General features: G+C 36.4%; 1 protein-coding gene across 1 annotated transcript in view; it reads right to left on the minus strand.

The window, feature by feature from the left end:
* PARD3B (par-3 family cell polarity regulator beta) overlaps positions 1 to 14,642 on the minus strand; it is a 972,625-nt gene that overhangs the window by 359,588 nt on the left and 598,395 nt on the right. Inside the window, exon 15 of the mRNA XM_028510082.2 lies at positions 13,940 to 14,055. Within this exon, the coding sequence (XP_028365883.1) occupies positions 13,940 to 14,055 (116 nt within the window). The remainder of the gene's footprint in view (positions 1 to 13,939; positions 14,056 to 14,642) is intronic.

Below are 14,642 nucleotides of genomic sequence, written 5' to 3' on the forward strand. Positions count from 1 at the left end.
AGACAAAGTGCAGATGATTTTTTTGGCATCCATTGATTTGTCAAAGCTGCAAATGGGAATCTTGATGTAACTCATTTTTCACTTATTTTGGGTGCTATGACAACTTTTTCCAAACTTAGAAAATGAGTGTAAATTTTTCCAGTTTTTCTGGTGTCACCTTGTTTCACTTTTAAGGAATTTCAGCTGAAACCTGCAGCCTGGAGCCTTTGCAGCCTCTCACAATTCTTTCAGGACAATCCTGAAGTACTTGGGGGTGTGCCAGTCAGTTCCTGGATCAGCAGAGGGTAGGTCAGCTTTTCTGAGCTCACTTGGAATCATCACTCTTGATTAGTCAATTTCCAATTTGATCTCTACTTTAATTTTAATACCATCATTGGATAGAGTTCCTACTAACCTTTTCTTATGAACTCTAGCCAAGTGGGCATCGAAACATTAGCCTTTCCAGCCATGCTTCCTCGGTCCACAATTTGTAGTTTATGTTTGTGACACTGAATATCTTTCTGGTGTTCTTGTTCACTAATTTTATGATTACTGTTTATATCCCTAATCTCTGAAACTTTGTTCATGAGACTATTTCTGCTATACATAGCTTAACAGAAACAAGCTATTGTTGTCTGTTGTCATTGATAAGTCTCAATTATTTAGAAGAATACCTGGCTCAGAAGAAGCACTCAATAAATATTTGTTTAATAAAGAAGGAAGAAGTAGATGGATAAATGAATTTTACATGAGACTAAATTATATTTTCAAGTGTTGGAAAACTTTTCAGTCTTATAAAAGCAGAGTAGTAGGTGTTTCTGGTGACACCAGCCTTTGTACTAATGTGTTCTAAAGCAGTGAGCTATACGCAGGGTGGGGGAAATGTAGGTTTATGGCTGTGAGTATGTGAAACACAGAGTTTTCAAAGCTATTGTAATAATCAAAACCTGCATGCCTTTGTCCATACGAACAACTGTACACCTACTTTTGCCTCACCTTGTATAAATTATAGTAATTTTAGTGCTTTGATAAAGAACTAAAAAGAAATTATTTTTAAAAGATTACTTAATTTACCCAGGATTTAGCAGATTTTATCTTAAATAAGTCTGAGTTCTATGATTCTGTTTTTTATTCAAATTGAACTAGATATTTTCCAACTAATGAAACACAGATTCATTAATTAATATGTATTTTGGAGCAGAGAACATATTTAGATTTAGGAAAGTAGAAGCAAAATATCTGTTTTTCCCCTGAGCAAGAGTTAAGATTTGACCTTTAATGTAGAATAACATTTTATTTTCAGAAAGGTGATATTTAATTTAGAAATTTCAGCCTTACAGGGCAATGCTCAGCTGATTCATAATAGAAAACATAAAGTCAATAGATGTGTAAAAAATGTTTAGCCACAGAAGCAATTTTAAAAGTAAAATAAAAATAACCCTTTAACCCTATAAAATTGGCAAAAATAAAAAAATAATGACACCCAGATTCTTCCATATACTACTGCTAAAAATCAAAATTTCCTTTCTGTGGGTGACTGGTCAAAAGCCTCAAATCTTTATACAACATTTGTCCAAGGAATTATAGACATTCATAATGATACAATAATCATGGTTATTTACAAAGGTTTATGCACTAACAGCTTAATGCATTGCTATTTCTATGAGCAAAAAAATTGGAAACAACTCTTATGGCCAAATATAATATTAGACAAATGAAACAGGCCAAATTTGTTCAAGAGCAAACTTTACAAATAAATGATAATATACAATAATAATCTATCTATATTAATAATATAGAAGCAAAGAAATAATAATATTTAAGCTATATTAGTCTTAAAGGACAGAAATTTAAAAGCATATGTTCAGTACAAATACTTTCGGAAAAATTAGAGCATAAAACATAAATATGTATATAGACAAATAAAAATATGAAAGGCTGAAGATGTTTTGCTTTTTAAAGGACGAACTGCAACTACTACACCTAAAAATGAGGTAGTTGTTCCTCCCTGCAGTTGAATCAGTTTCCACCTGAAGTATTGCCAATAAAAATATCATGCCAGAGAACATTCAGAAGACAATGAAGACAAAGAAGACAACTATGAAATCGCCAAGCTTCATTTAATATATATTTATATAATATTTTAGTATTATATTATCTTTAATTATATATTTATATATAATATTTTCAGCTGATGAAACTCTCATTTCAAAATGCCTAAAAAGAATTTGGTTCACATTTGGAAGGAGAACTTAAGTACTTTGTATAATTCTTTAAACAGCCCCCTTAGCTTCACATTTTTATGAAGATGTTCTTGTATTCATACAAAAGTCCTTTAAGAAGGAATGCAGAATTTCATTTAAACAGGAATGATGGTTTATGAAACAAAGGAAGTGAGAAAGACAGGTTCATTTTTGGCTTTACTTAAAACGCTTAGCTGCCTGCGAGGTGGCGCCCCCATCGAGACGCACCACCAAATGAGGCAGCACCCCACGTGCTAACCTGAGACTCAAGGGGAGCCCAGAAGGTTTCGGTGCTAAAGGACAAGGCCATTTCTCTATTGATCAAGACTTCCCATCAGAGCATAAATAGTGCTCTAAGTATACAGAGGCGAATTTAATGAAGATCTGCCCGGGTCTGTTTTTGGCATATATCGTTGGTGAAGTTTCAATTACAAGCATTTCTGAGCATAGTTTTCTATTTATACCTCCTGTGGGAAAACAGAACCTGGAGTTTCTGTTCCAGACAATGAATTTTAAGTTATCTATGTATTCCACTAAATAATGCTCCAGCTTAAGAAGATGCAATCTTAGTGAAAAACTGCATGGCCAACACTTGAGATCACTTGTGACCCCGTGATTGATTAAGGATCCACATAGTAACCTTTCCCCCGTATTTCACATGCTTGCTTGAAGAGGATTTATTTACACTGATAATGCAAGTCAACCAGCAATTACAAGAAAAATATGTAGATGCAGAGGCTCACCTCTAATAACACTGCTGACATTATCCTCTCCGTGGCTGCAACTCCTACTAACAACATTGAATCTCATGTTGCAGGCATCAGGCTACATGTTTTCATATAAGAGAGATTATTTCTTTTTCCGGATGGAAGCATATGAAAGAATTGTGCCTCTTAACCAGCCATTCAATAAATGATAAATGAAAGCAACTGTGCTTATGGTACTCGTCACATTTATTCATTAGAGATGGTGTGAAGTGCTGGGATAGAATGGGCCCATGACTTAGGGCCCAGATGAAAATGGAAAGTACAGCTTCAGCACAAAAGGCATCATTTTCCAATACACGGTAATAATGAACACACAGTGGAATTATTCTTGAAAATACATTTCTTAAAAAACAGATTTCTTCAGGAATGCAAAAAAAAAAAAGCAGGAAAAAAGATACACTTGGACTTACAGGAAGAAAATTATGTCCTTTGTATAAAGAGGCATTTTTATGACTTTGCTTCTAATGCAAATAGTTATTCTAATTCATTTTAAACAAAATCTGTATTATTCTGCTATCTCTAAGATTTTAGTTATATTACAGACATAGAGAAGTAATCTATAATTCAGTTAATATTAATACTAGCTTATAATTCACTTTCATTTTTAAAAGCATAATTGTCTACAATTTAATTATATGTTAAACTTTAGGTCACTCAAATGTTGGAATTTTTAATGTTTTGAAAGAGGCCCACCTTGGATGGCAGGGCAGCAAACTATTTGTGAGGTCGGTTATTCCGGGTGTCCTCGCTGGTTTCCCTTTTCACGCCAGAGCTGTCTTCCTGGGAGTTCAGCCTGAGTCTCGATAAGTAATTTCTCTAAAATCACTTGTTTTCATTAAGTTGCCACACTTGAGTTATAACCTGTGTGGTTATAGTAACTATATAAATATGTTAAGATACACTAACAAGACCCAAAAAGAATGTTTATCCTTTATCTAATAATGAAAAATACACGATGGTTCCTTTTCCATAATTCTGATGAATTTAGCTTCTCTTTGCAGTTTTCACGAGTTGTTTTAATATATATACATCTATTTTTTTCTTGCATACCAAACATGCCACAAAACAGAATTTAGTCTTCCATCACTGTTAACTCCCTGCGTTTCAAATCTTGTGAACTTGATGTATCTTCTGATGAGGCTATTACTACTTGATATATTTGGGGTGCATATTTGATTTTAAACAGATTTGAGTTTTTCACTATTAGCCATGAAAATATCCAAGGAGAGCTCTCATACACCTCCAATCATCTTTCTTCCAAGCAAGTTACCTTTATTTCTGTCAGTGGGTGTTTACTGGGCATGGTGTCTAGGCCTCTCCCCAGTATCTGGCTGTGTCTTACACTGTTTTTGTCTCTGTTAAAATATTGTACCCAGAGCTGAATACGGTACTATACTTAATATACAATTATATAGAGGCCAGAGTATAGTAAAGCTGCCGTCTTCCTTGATCTGGCGACATAAAACTAGCTTTGGGGTGGCCATGTCGACAGGCAGCTAAAAGCCAGGGGCATCTTTAGTAACTGTTACAGTACCACATCTCCCAGGCTGCACACACGAACATTTCAATCCTTTCAACTGGACTTCAGGAGGCCGGCTTTACCTTTCCCCACCCTACCTAAAATAGGCTCACCTCTCCCCAGTCTTCTTCACTACCTGATTTTGGCCTTAGAAATTCAGGAATTTCTATCTGAAATTTTATTATTTATTTACTTGTATACGACTTTATCATCTATTTACCCAAAGGGAATGAAAACACAATAAGAGTAAAGCCTTTGTCTTATTCACCTAGGATATTGTCTGGAAAATAGTAAGTATCTAAGAAATGCCCCTAAGATGAATGTATCCATCATTATTTGTTCAATTCTTCTATCTTCTTTAATTCCAGAAGAAATTACTAGAATTCTATCAGTCTAACATATAAACCAATTATCTGAGACAACATCTACTAAAAATTTGGAAGGATGCTTTACATGCCTTCATCCAAATTATACATATCTATTCTTCATCAAATTCTGTTGTTTTATTAGAATATAATGGGAAAATCCAAATACAGAGTCTTATAGTATATATTATTTAATTTCTTTCAGAATGACAATGAGCCTGAATTAGCACATTCTGGGAAAGGGCATTCTAATGCTATTATCTATCTTAGGGTGTAATTTGACTCATGTCTCAATCAAAAGTGAATTGAAATACCTTTATAATGACCAAAATAAATTGTACTCATAGCATGTCCCAGAATTATCAGCTTAAAGATTCTATCAAAAGAGATAAGAAGACATCCTTGTTTCAGAGATCCCCATGGAGGTTGCTGGTGACCACCATGGTTTTCCCTTCACATTGTACAAACAGGGAAATTTTCAGAGGATCAATATTGAGATCACTAGTTTCACCAGAAGTTTCTGAAATTCATTAACTTTGTGAAAATTGGTAATTTGCTTCCTGTCCTCCAGGGTGAGACCTCCTCTTCTTAATTTCTAATGATCAGGGACAGTCACTTATAATCGCAGTCCTTTTAGGGTACAGAGATATAAATTATCTGGTATTCCATTTGCTGGCAGCCATGCTTTTCCAAGTCCAACACCTTTCTCTAGTGTAGATGAAGATAAAATTAAGGTAGCAACTGGGTGACTCCACTTTCCACCTGACAGCTGTTAGGTGAAATAAACAAAGGGCCACCACACTTTGTTTTTTGTGCTCTAAAAATAGTTTGACCATCTAATTCTTACAGGTTTTGCAACCTCACCTCAAGCAGCTGTTTAGCTCTTCCTGCACTCACTTATTTATTTATTATCATTTGCTTCTGTCCTCCTTTCTTCTACACAGTCAAGGTTATCCATTAGTTCCTAAAGCAGCTGCATTCCTGTCTTCAGATGCCTCTCCCTTTTCTTCTTCTATGAGATAAGTTATCATCATAGCTCAGCATTTCCTTTTGGAAATCTTAACTCAAGTTTTCCTTTTATTTTTAGGTTTTTTTATTTAGGTATATGCAGCAAACACCATTTCTCTCATTTACTATCAAATCCTCAGTGTTTTGTCAGTTTATTTTGTTCATTAGATTCTACATATAAATGAGATATATGGTATTTGTCTTTCTCTGACTGGCTTTATTTGACTTAGCATAATAATCTCCAGGCTCATCCATTCTGTTACAAAATGTAAGATTTCTCTATATTTTTTATGGCTGAATTGTATTCCATTTTATATAAATGTATTGCAGCTTTTTTGTCTGCTCATCAACTGATGGGCACTTAGGCTGCCCCAGATCTTGGCTATTGTAAATAATGCTGAAGTGTAGGGGTGCATATATTCTTTTGAATTAGTGTTTTGCATTTTTTGAATATATTCCCAGAAGTGGGATCACTGGATGAAAAGGCAATTTCATTTTTAATTTCTGAGGAAATTCCATACTGCCTTCCACAGTGGCTGCACCAGTCTGCATTCCTACCAACAGTGCAAAAGGGTTGCCTCTTCTCCACATCCTGGTCCACTCATTTGTTGATTTACTGATGACAGCCATTCTGAGAGGCTTGAGGTGATATCTCATTGTGGTTTTACTTTGCATCTCTTAGATGACTAGTGATGTTGAACATCTGTCCACATGTCTAAGGGCCATCTGTATGTCCTTTATGGAGAAGTGTCTATTCTGGTCCTTTTCCCATTTTTAAATTGGATTATTTGTGTTTTTGGTGTTGATTTTTGTAAGTTATTCATAAATTTGGGGTATTAACTTCTTATCAGATATATCATTGGTGAATTGCTCTCCCATTCTGTGGGTTGTCTTTTTATTTTGTTGATGGTTTCCTTTGCTGTGCAAAAACTGTTTAGTTTGATGTTTATATTTTCATTCGTTTCCTTTACATGAGAAGGTATATCAGACAAAACATTGCTACAAGCAATGTCCAAGATTTTATTGCTTATGTTTTCTTATGGGAGTTTTATGGTTTTGAGTTTAACATTTAAGTCTAACTCCATTTTGAGTTTATCCTTCTGTATGGTGTAAGAAAGTGGTCTAGTTCCATTTTTTTTGCACTTATGTGTCCAATTTTCCCAACAGCATTTATTGAATAGACTGTCTTTACCTCAATAGACTGTCTATACCTACCTCATGGTATATTCTTGCCTCCTTTGTCAAATATTAACTACCCATAAAGCCATAGGTTTATTTCTGTGTTCCCTATTCTATTCCATTGATCTATATGTCTGTTCTTGTGCCAAACCATGCTTTTTTGATTACTTATGGCATTGTAGTTTAGTTTGATGTCAGGTAGTGTGATACCTGCAAATTTATTTTTCTTTCTCAAGAGTTCTGAGGCTATTCAGGGCCTTTTGTAGTTCCATATAAATTTTTAGAATATTTTCTCTAGATCTGTGAGATATGCCATTGGTATTTTTAATAGGAATTACACTGAAGCTGTACATTGCTTTGGGTAGTATGAACATTTTCATGCCAATTTTTCCTATCCATGAACATGGTATATGCTTCCACTTATTTGGATCTTCTTCAATTTCTTTCTTCAGTGTCTTATAATTTCCTAAGTATAGGTCCTTTGCTTCCTTGGGTAAATTTATTTTCTTGTTACAATAATAAACAGGATTGTCTTTTTAATTTCTCTTTCTGATAGTTCATTATTGGTGTATAATAATGCCACCAATTTGTGAACATTAATTTTTTATCCCAATACTTAGGTGAATTAATCTATTAGCTCTGGTAGCTTTTTGGTGGAATCTTTAAGCTTTTCGATGTACAATATCATACCATCTCTGAATAATGAGTTTTACTTTGTCCTTTTTCATTTGGATGCTTTTTATTTCCTCTTCTTATATGATTGTGGTGGCTAGGACTTCCAGTACTATGAAAGCAGACATCCCTGTTTTGTCTCTGATTTTAAGTGAAATACTTAAATTTTGCCCATTGAGTATGATGTTGGCTGTAGGTTTGTCATATATGGCCTTTATTATGTTGAGGTATGCTCCTTGTATTCTCATTTTGCTGAGAGTTTTTATTACAAATGAGTGCTGGATTTTATCAAATGCTTTTTCTGCATTTAATATGATCATATGGTTTTCATCCCTCATTTTGTTTATATAATGTGTCTTCAGTGTTTAACCTACTTTCTGGCACATGGTGAACACTCAATAAATGTTTGTTTAATAAAAAAGTAAACATTCTGTGTAACTCCTTAATTTTGACTACCTAAAGCTTAGGGCTTACACCTATGTCTTTATACTCTTCCTCCGTTATAAGAAAATGGACATTCTCTTTTGGTGCTACCATTAATTCTGTACTCTCAGTTCTCTTTTAAAAAGGAGTCAAAGTTATATCTTAAATAGCAGTACTTGATTCAGCTTTTATGATCTTCGGCATTATTCCCTTACTGATGAACAATAAAGAAGATCCATGGATATAAAAAAACATTTATGGTTACAAGTGGGGACTACCCCCCAGAAACCAGAATTATCTCCTGGAGGGCAGGCCCCTCGTGGTCCAGGCGTCCCTGACTAGTTAAGGTGTTCTGGGAACCCATCTGCATCAGTGCACCAGCTGGTGTTCTGAGAAGCTGCATTTGGCTGCAGCGAATTTTTTGAAGACTCTTTCATTGCATTTGCCTATTTCATAACTGGTGATTTACTTACAAGTACACCTGCCCACACCATAATGTGTTTTCAGCAGTGTTTGACCAAAAACAGCACGACCCCCGTGCCCCACCCTCCCTATTCACCTGCTCTCACACCCTGAGCAACTTCTCTCTCCCCCTGATGAAAAAAGTCCTCAAAGGGAAACATTTTGCTGATGTGAAAGAGGAGAAACAAAAAATTCCAGAAGCACTAAAAAGCATCAAAACTGAGGAGTTCAAAAACTGTTTTGAGCAGTGGAAAGAATGTCTCAATAGGTATATTGATTGATATGGTGAGTATTTTGAAGGTGAATGAAGTTTAAATATGTTAGAATAAATACACAATTTTTTATAAATAAATTTGGTTTTTTGGGGGTACCCCTTCATATTAACATGTATTAATATAATATAAATATAATATACTAATTTAAAAACCAGCATTACAGTTATTAGAATATACAGTTTTATAAAAATTTTCCAATGCATTTAGTGTTCATGGTTTTTGTCTTATTACTAACAATGTATATGGAAGTACTTCACTATAAAAATAATTTTAAAAAGAATGTGTTCTAAAAGTAGAGCAGGGTTAATTAGTTTTTTCATGTCATTCTTCAAACTGATACTTGATGCCTAGCTGCACTCTGACAGGAATGTCTGACGTTTATGAAAGGGCTCTAATATGACCCAAATATTTACTGCTGTTGATATGAGAAATCACTTGTTACATAATTTACTTCAACTGTGAGTGTCTACAAATAGTTTCTGCCTTAAGACAAATTTTGAACAAGCAACTAACATAATAAAATTGCTGAATCACGGATCTTAAAAGGAAACCAGCCTGTTTATTTATTGCCTTGATTTTAGGGGCTCCTAACACATGCACTGTAGGAGAGCCTGGGAGACAAGGAGCGTCAGCAATGTTTGCAGTCAGGAGATTCTCCAGCACTGTGCCCGAGTGGCCCCTGCGTCACTCAGAGCCCACTTCCTGTCATCCAACAGGGGTGGGACAGCTGGCTAGGTCTTCTGTCTGCACTTCCTCAGTGTCCTCCTGACTGTGTAACAGAGCAGCCCTCTGAAATGGGAGTCCAGGGCCAGTTGGAAACAGGAGAGAAGACACTCAAAAAAAAAATCTTTTGTGATGTAACATTTTAAACTTCACTTTGAATGGGGCTATAGATTTGGTCAACGAATGGGCCAAAATACGGAAGCACTATCCCTAGAATAATTCAGACCAATTCTTAAACAGCATTCCTGGGTCATAAAACACCAGGCCTGGAAATTAAAGATGTTTATTCCTCATCAAAAAGTCTTTGGATGTAACTCTTTGGCATGCTGCCAACAAGGGCAGCTCTTCAGGGGAGAACCCTACGCCAAAGGCCAAAGAGGCAGCTGTGTTATTCAGCTCCTGAGAGCTTCCAGCTCAACACCCACACAAGCTCAATTATGAGGAAATTAAAGGGATCCAGACTGAACACAGTAATTCTGGTAATTTAAATAAATAGAGGAAAGTCTACAATTAGTAGGAAAAGATTGATTTTCTGGAAAACCCAGAAAATGACACCCTAACCCCTTTGAATAAGCATAGTTACATCTAATTATTTAAAAATAAATTTCCTTTTATTCATCATTTTAATCATTCCTGATCTGACTTAAATGCAGCCATATGCATTCCAGCAAAAGTATCCACAAAATACTGAGGCCGATAGCCTCAAAAAATCTATAATGGAAATATAGGAGTTAATGACACTGAGTAAAATAACTGGAGTTTTGCATCTGTTTTGGAGCACATAGAAAAAGTTACTCATTTCAACCTTCTCTAAGTGCAGAGAAAAACTTTGAGTCATTCAGTAAGAGTAAAAAAGATTTAATGTTGGGGGACTCTATTAACATAATTTACTACATTAATGAAATAAAGAATAAAATGAACATAATCATTTTATATAGATCCTTAAAAATCACTTAATGAAATTTAACACCCATCCCTGACTAAACAAATGAACAAATCAAAACCTTTTTAAGAAGGTAGGAATACAAAAAACATATTTAACTTGACGAGAATGAATCAGGAGTCATCAGCAAACACTGAGATGAACACACACATGTGCAAGCACACACGTGTGCACACACACAGTAGAAGCATTCGTGCTTAATTTTTAAGTTTATTTTGATGAGCTGACCTAAAGTTCATATAGGAGAATAAATGCATATGAAGAGCCAAAGTAACTTAACAAAAGAAAAAGAATCAGAGGAAGATGGTCCTGCAAGTTATCAAAACAGAGTGTGATGGCATTGTAATTTCCAAAGGGCGGTTCGGGCATGGGGCAAATGAACATGTCAACAGGACAGGTCAGTAAGCTGACCCATGGACGTCGGGCAGGCGGTGTGCACTGTGACTGCACTCTGAACTAATGGGAAAGGAGGCAAAGTCAACAAACGTTACTGATAATCTGCCTGTTTACATGGAGGAAAACGTTCCCATCTCATAAGACACATGTAACAATACATTACAGGTTGCTACACATTAAAAGAAAACCAAGGTTTTAAAAGTACTAGAAGAAAATAACTAAGTGTGAAACTCAAAAGTCATGGAGAAAAAGATGAAAATATTTGACTGTAAGACAAAAACCTTTTTCATAACAAAAATACCATGCTCAAACTAAAAGGACACATTGCAAGAACTTTTTTGTAACATATATAATATTCTCAAGAAGAAAGAAGAAAAGAACCAATGGAAACATTGGCAAAGGACATGAATAAGCAAGCTATAGAATAAGAAGTACAAATGGACCCTCCCAAATCCCCAAACAGAAAAAAAACTCCTAAAACTCTCAGTGAAACCCAAATTTAATCAAAAGCAGAAAAGCAAATTGTAAATGAAGATTCATTCATATAACATAACACCACACTCAAGAAACACAATGAAGAAACACAATGTCTGATACAGACATATGTACATATAGATGGGGCAGAAATAGGCAGAGTGCTTTCTAGAAGGATGCACACAGCAAACTATTTTAAAATTATGTTTGTGTCTGGGAACTAGGGGAAGGAGACAGACACAACCTTAAAATAATTTGAACTTATGAACAATGACTCACTAGTAGTAGAGTTAAAATACTACCTTCGACTCAGTAGCAAAAGTGAAACAAACAAAAAAACAAACAAAATACAGTACTGGTCAGGCCTGTTAGCCTTTGAAGTTTCTTATAATCTTCATGAAGGAGAAATAGCCAACATCAATTAAATATACAATAAACAGAAAGTTCTCTTTTAACTTTCCTTCCTTTTTGAAAAATGGACCTTGACCCTGCTGAGATTATTCCTATAAGCATAGTAATCAGCCTTTTAGTAAATTCCTTACATTGGTGTAGGGTTAAACACAGAGCACTACACTCCGTACAATATTCTCTTCACCTATCAAACAGGAAAGGCACTTCCAATGTTTACCATGCTGGTATCATCTAAATTTATTCCCTGACAAAATCTCCATAGTTATTGAGCTCACTCCATCGTTCTGGGGACAAGAGATCAGAATGGTCCTAGAATAGTGACCCTCAGAGACCTCTGCAAGGCTGTTAGCTTTAAATTGGCAATTTCTGGAAAGGTCCAAACTTTGATGGTTACTTTAAAAATGTTTTTACAGCATATTTTACCGCTTTTGCTGTATGGTGCATTTTAGCCAATGCTTTTAGTGGGACACTTGTATCCTGGAAGCAAGCAGCGCGTGACCTCTCCCCAATTACGTAAGTTGATCAAACCCTACTATTATTGTTGTCATTTACGGTAGGGGTACAATGAAATGTAGTTGGTGACTGCTAACCATGCATATTTTGCAAGGACTATTTTCAATTTAGAGAGAAAAACTTCTCAGATACAAACTTCTCAGTAACAAAAAAATATAAAAAGAAATACTGTTTCTGGACCTGCCTTAGGTTTTATTTTTCCAGATTTGATCATATTTATTCCTCCTTAAATTTAAAATGGATGCTTTTTGCCTTTTGTACAGATTTTTTTTAGAACCATACTGTTGGCTACTTGTGTTTTTTTTTTAATTAAATGAGGAAAATAGTAATATGTTTCTCACCCATAACAAAGAGCAGTTTGCATCCATTCATCTTCTCCATAGAGAAACTGGGAAGACAGATCAGGAAATGTTTATCAAGCACTCTATGAAAATAAACTGCCCCTTAAATTATTAGTAATAACCTATGTCACTGTCGCACATTATTCCTCTGTTTTGTCACAGGTTCACGTGAGAGAAAACGCCGCTTGCTGACCAGTGCTGAAGACGGCGTCCCTCAGGGCTTTCTGCCGCCTTTCACTATGCGTGATTACAGTGAATGTGTCCCGGTGATCTGTTTAATTTATAGAAAATGGAATCAATTTCTCTTGTTTCATCACGACTGAACATTTTTCTGAACTCCTGTAAATGAGTTACAGATAAGTACTATTTATCAGATTGCTGTGTGGAACATGCAGTTTTGATTATTCTATTTTCTACTGTCTGCTACTAATGAAATATGTAATATGCCTCAAGAAAAAGCATTCACGAAGCTTGGCCTCTGAGCATTCAGGAAGCAATGAATAATTTGCTGAGAATTTATCCTGTACCCACACTCTTCGCTAATAGTTTTCTCTCTCCAGGAGCCCACGGGAGGGCAGCGATGTCCTTGGGTGACTGAAATGTCTTCCGGGGTCTCACCTGCCAGGGCCGGGCTCTGCCCCGGCAGTAGCCAACAGTCACCGAGGTTCCCTGTGGGGCTCAGAATCTCAGTGGAACTGGTCAGGTACAGACCTGGGGCACCTCGATGCCCTCAATCTGGCAAACCCAGGATGCTTCCTCCCTCCGGGGTCACAGGATTAGGAGATGGGCGCTTAAAGACATGAATTCTTTGCTGCCTTTCCTTCCTACTGCACTTCCTACTGCACTTGGGAAGCTCTGTAGAAGAGGATTCATTTAACCACATCATCTTCCGAGGCTCTGCAACAGGTTATACAAGATATGGAAAGGCAGCAGCAAAAGCCAGTGCAGATACAAGGGCCGGGGAGTTACATAAATGCTTGTGGCACTCAGGTTCTCCGGAAGGAAGAATCGTATTGTTCTGACCTATATGGACCACATTATAAAAATAAGTCATTTATCTCTCTTTTAAAAGGGGGTAATTACAATTAAGTCTGTGAGAGGAGACAGGAAGATAGAATGACCATTATCCCCCCCTCAAGGCTTCGGCAGGCCTGGCCCCGTAAGGTTGGAGTTGAAGAAACAAAGGCAGGACATTTGGGAAGACAGATGGGCTGGATGACCTGGCTGTCACCTCACCCTCACTTACCAAGGTCCATGCTCTTTGAGGCTTTCAGATTCATTGACTCGGGCTGCCTGGCGGGTGTCACAGATTTGAAGTTGATGCGCTGATCTGGAAAACATACTGCTGAATCCACTCCAGCGCTGCAGAAAGAAGCCATATACCATATTTAGGTTTCATGTAAAATCTCTCTCTCTCTCTCTCTCTCTTTTAAGGAAACAGTCCTCATTTTGAACAGAGACCCTCATCCCTCTCTCTGCAGCTCACAGCCATGCATTTTAAACTAATTCTTGAATCTTGGGCTTCTTTTATGAGATGCAGCAATTCCTTTTTCACGTATTTTATCACACTCTACAATTTAAATAAAATAATCTCGGGCTAATACCGTGTTTTCCTCTTCACTGATTTCCACTAATTGGGATCCTGCTGCACAGTGTGTAGCAGTAAGCGTGTAAGGCAAACTGGAATGCACTAACTCTTCAAAGGGTATCACCAGACAGTAGCAGAGCCTAACAGCAGGTCACGAGATACCTGTGGGCTAAGCATCCCTTCCTTTAAACACAAGTGAAAGGGGGTATCCTTTAGAGAGAACCATCCTGCTGAATGATGGATGGCTGCCGTAGGCTGGTTTTCTGCTTTCTTCTGGTCCCATTTCTACCACTAATGCTAATGCTGAGCAAAGAGTCTACTCATCAATGACACCAAAAGGAAATTACGGGAAAAACACAGC

Source organism: Phyllostomus discolor, chromosome 4, assembly GCF_004126475.2.
Source record: "Phyllostomus discolor isolate MPI-MPIP mPhyDis1 chromosome 4, mPhyDis1.pri.v3, whole genome shotgun sequence".
Taxonomy (NCBI): domain Eukaryota; kingdom Metazoa; phylum Chordata; class Mammalia; order Chiroptera; family Phyllostomidae; genus Phyllostomus; species Phyllostomus discolor.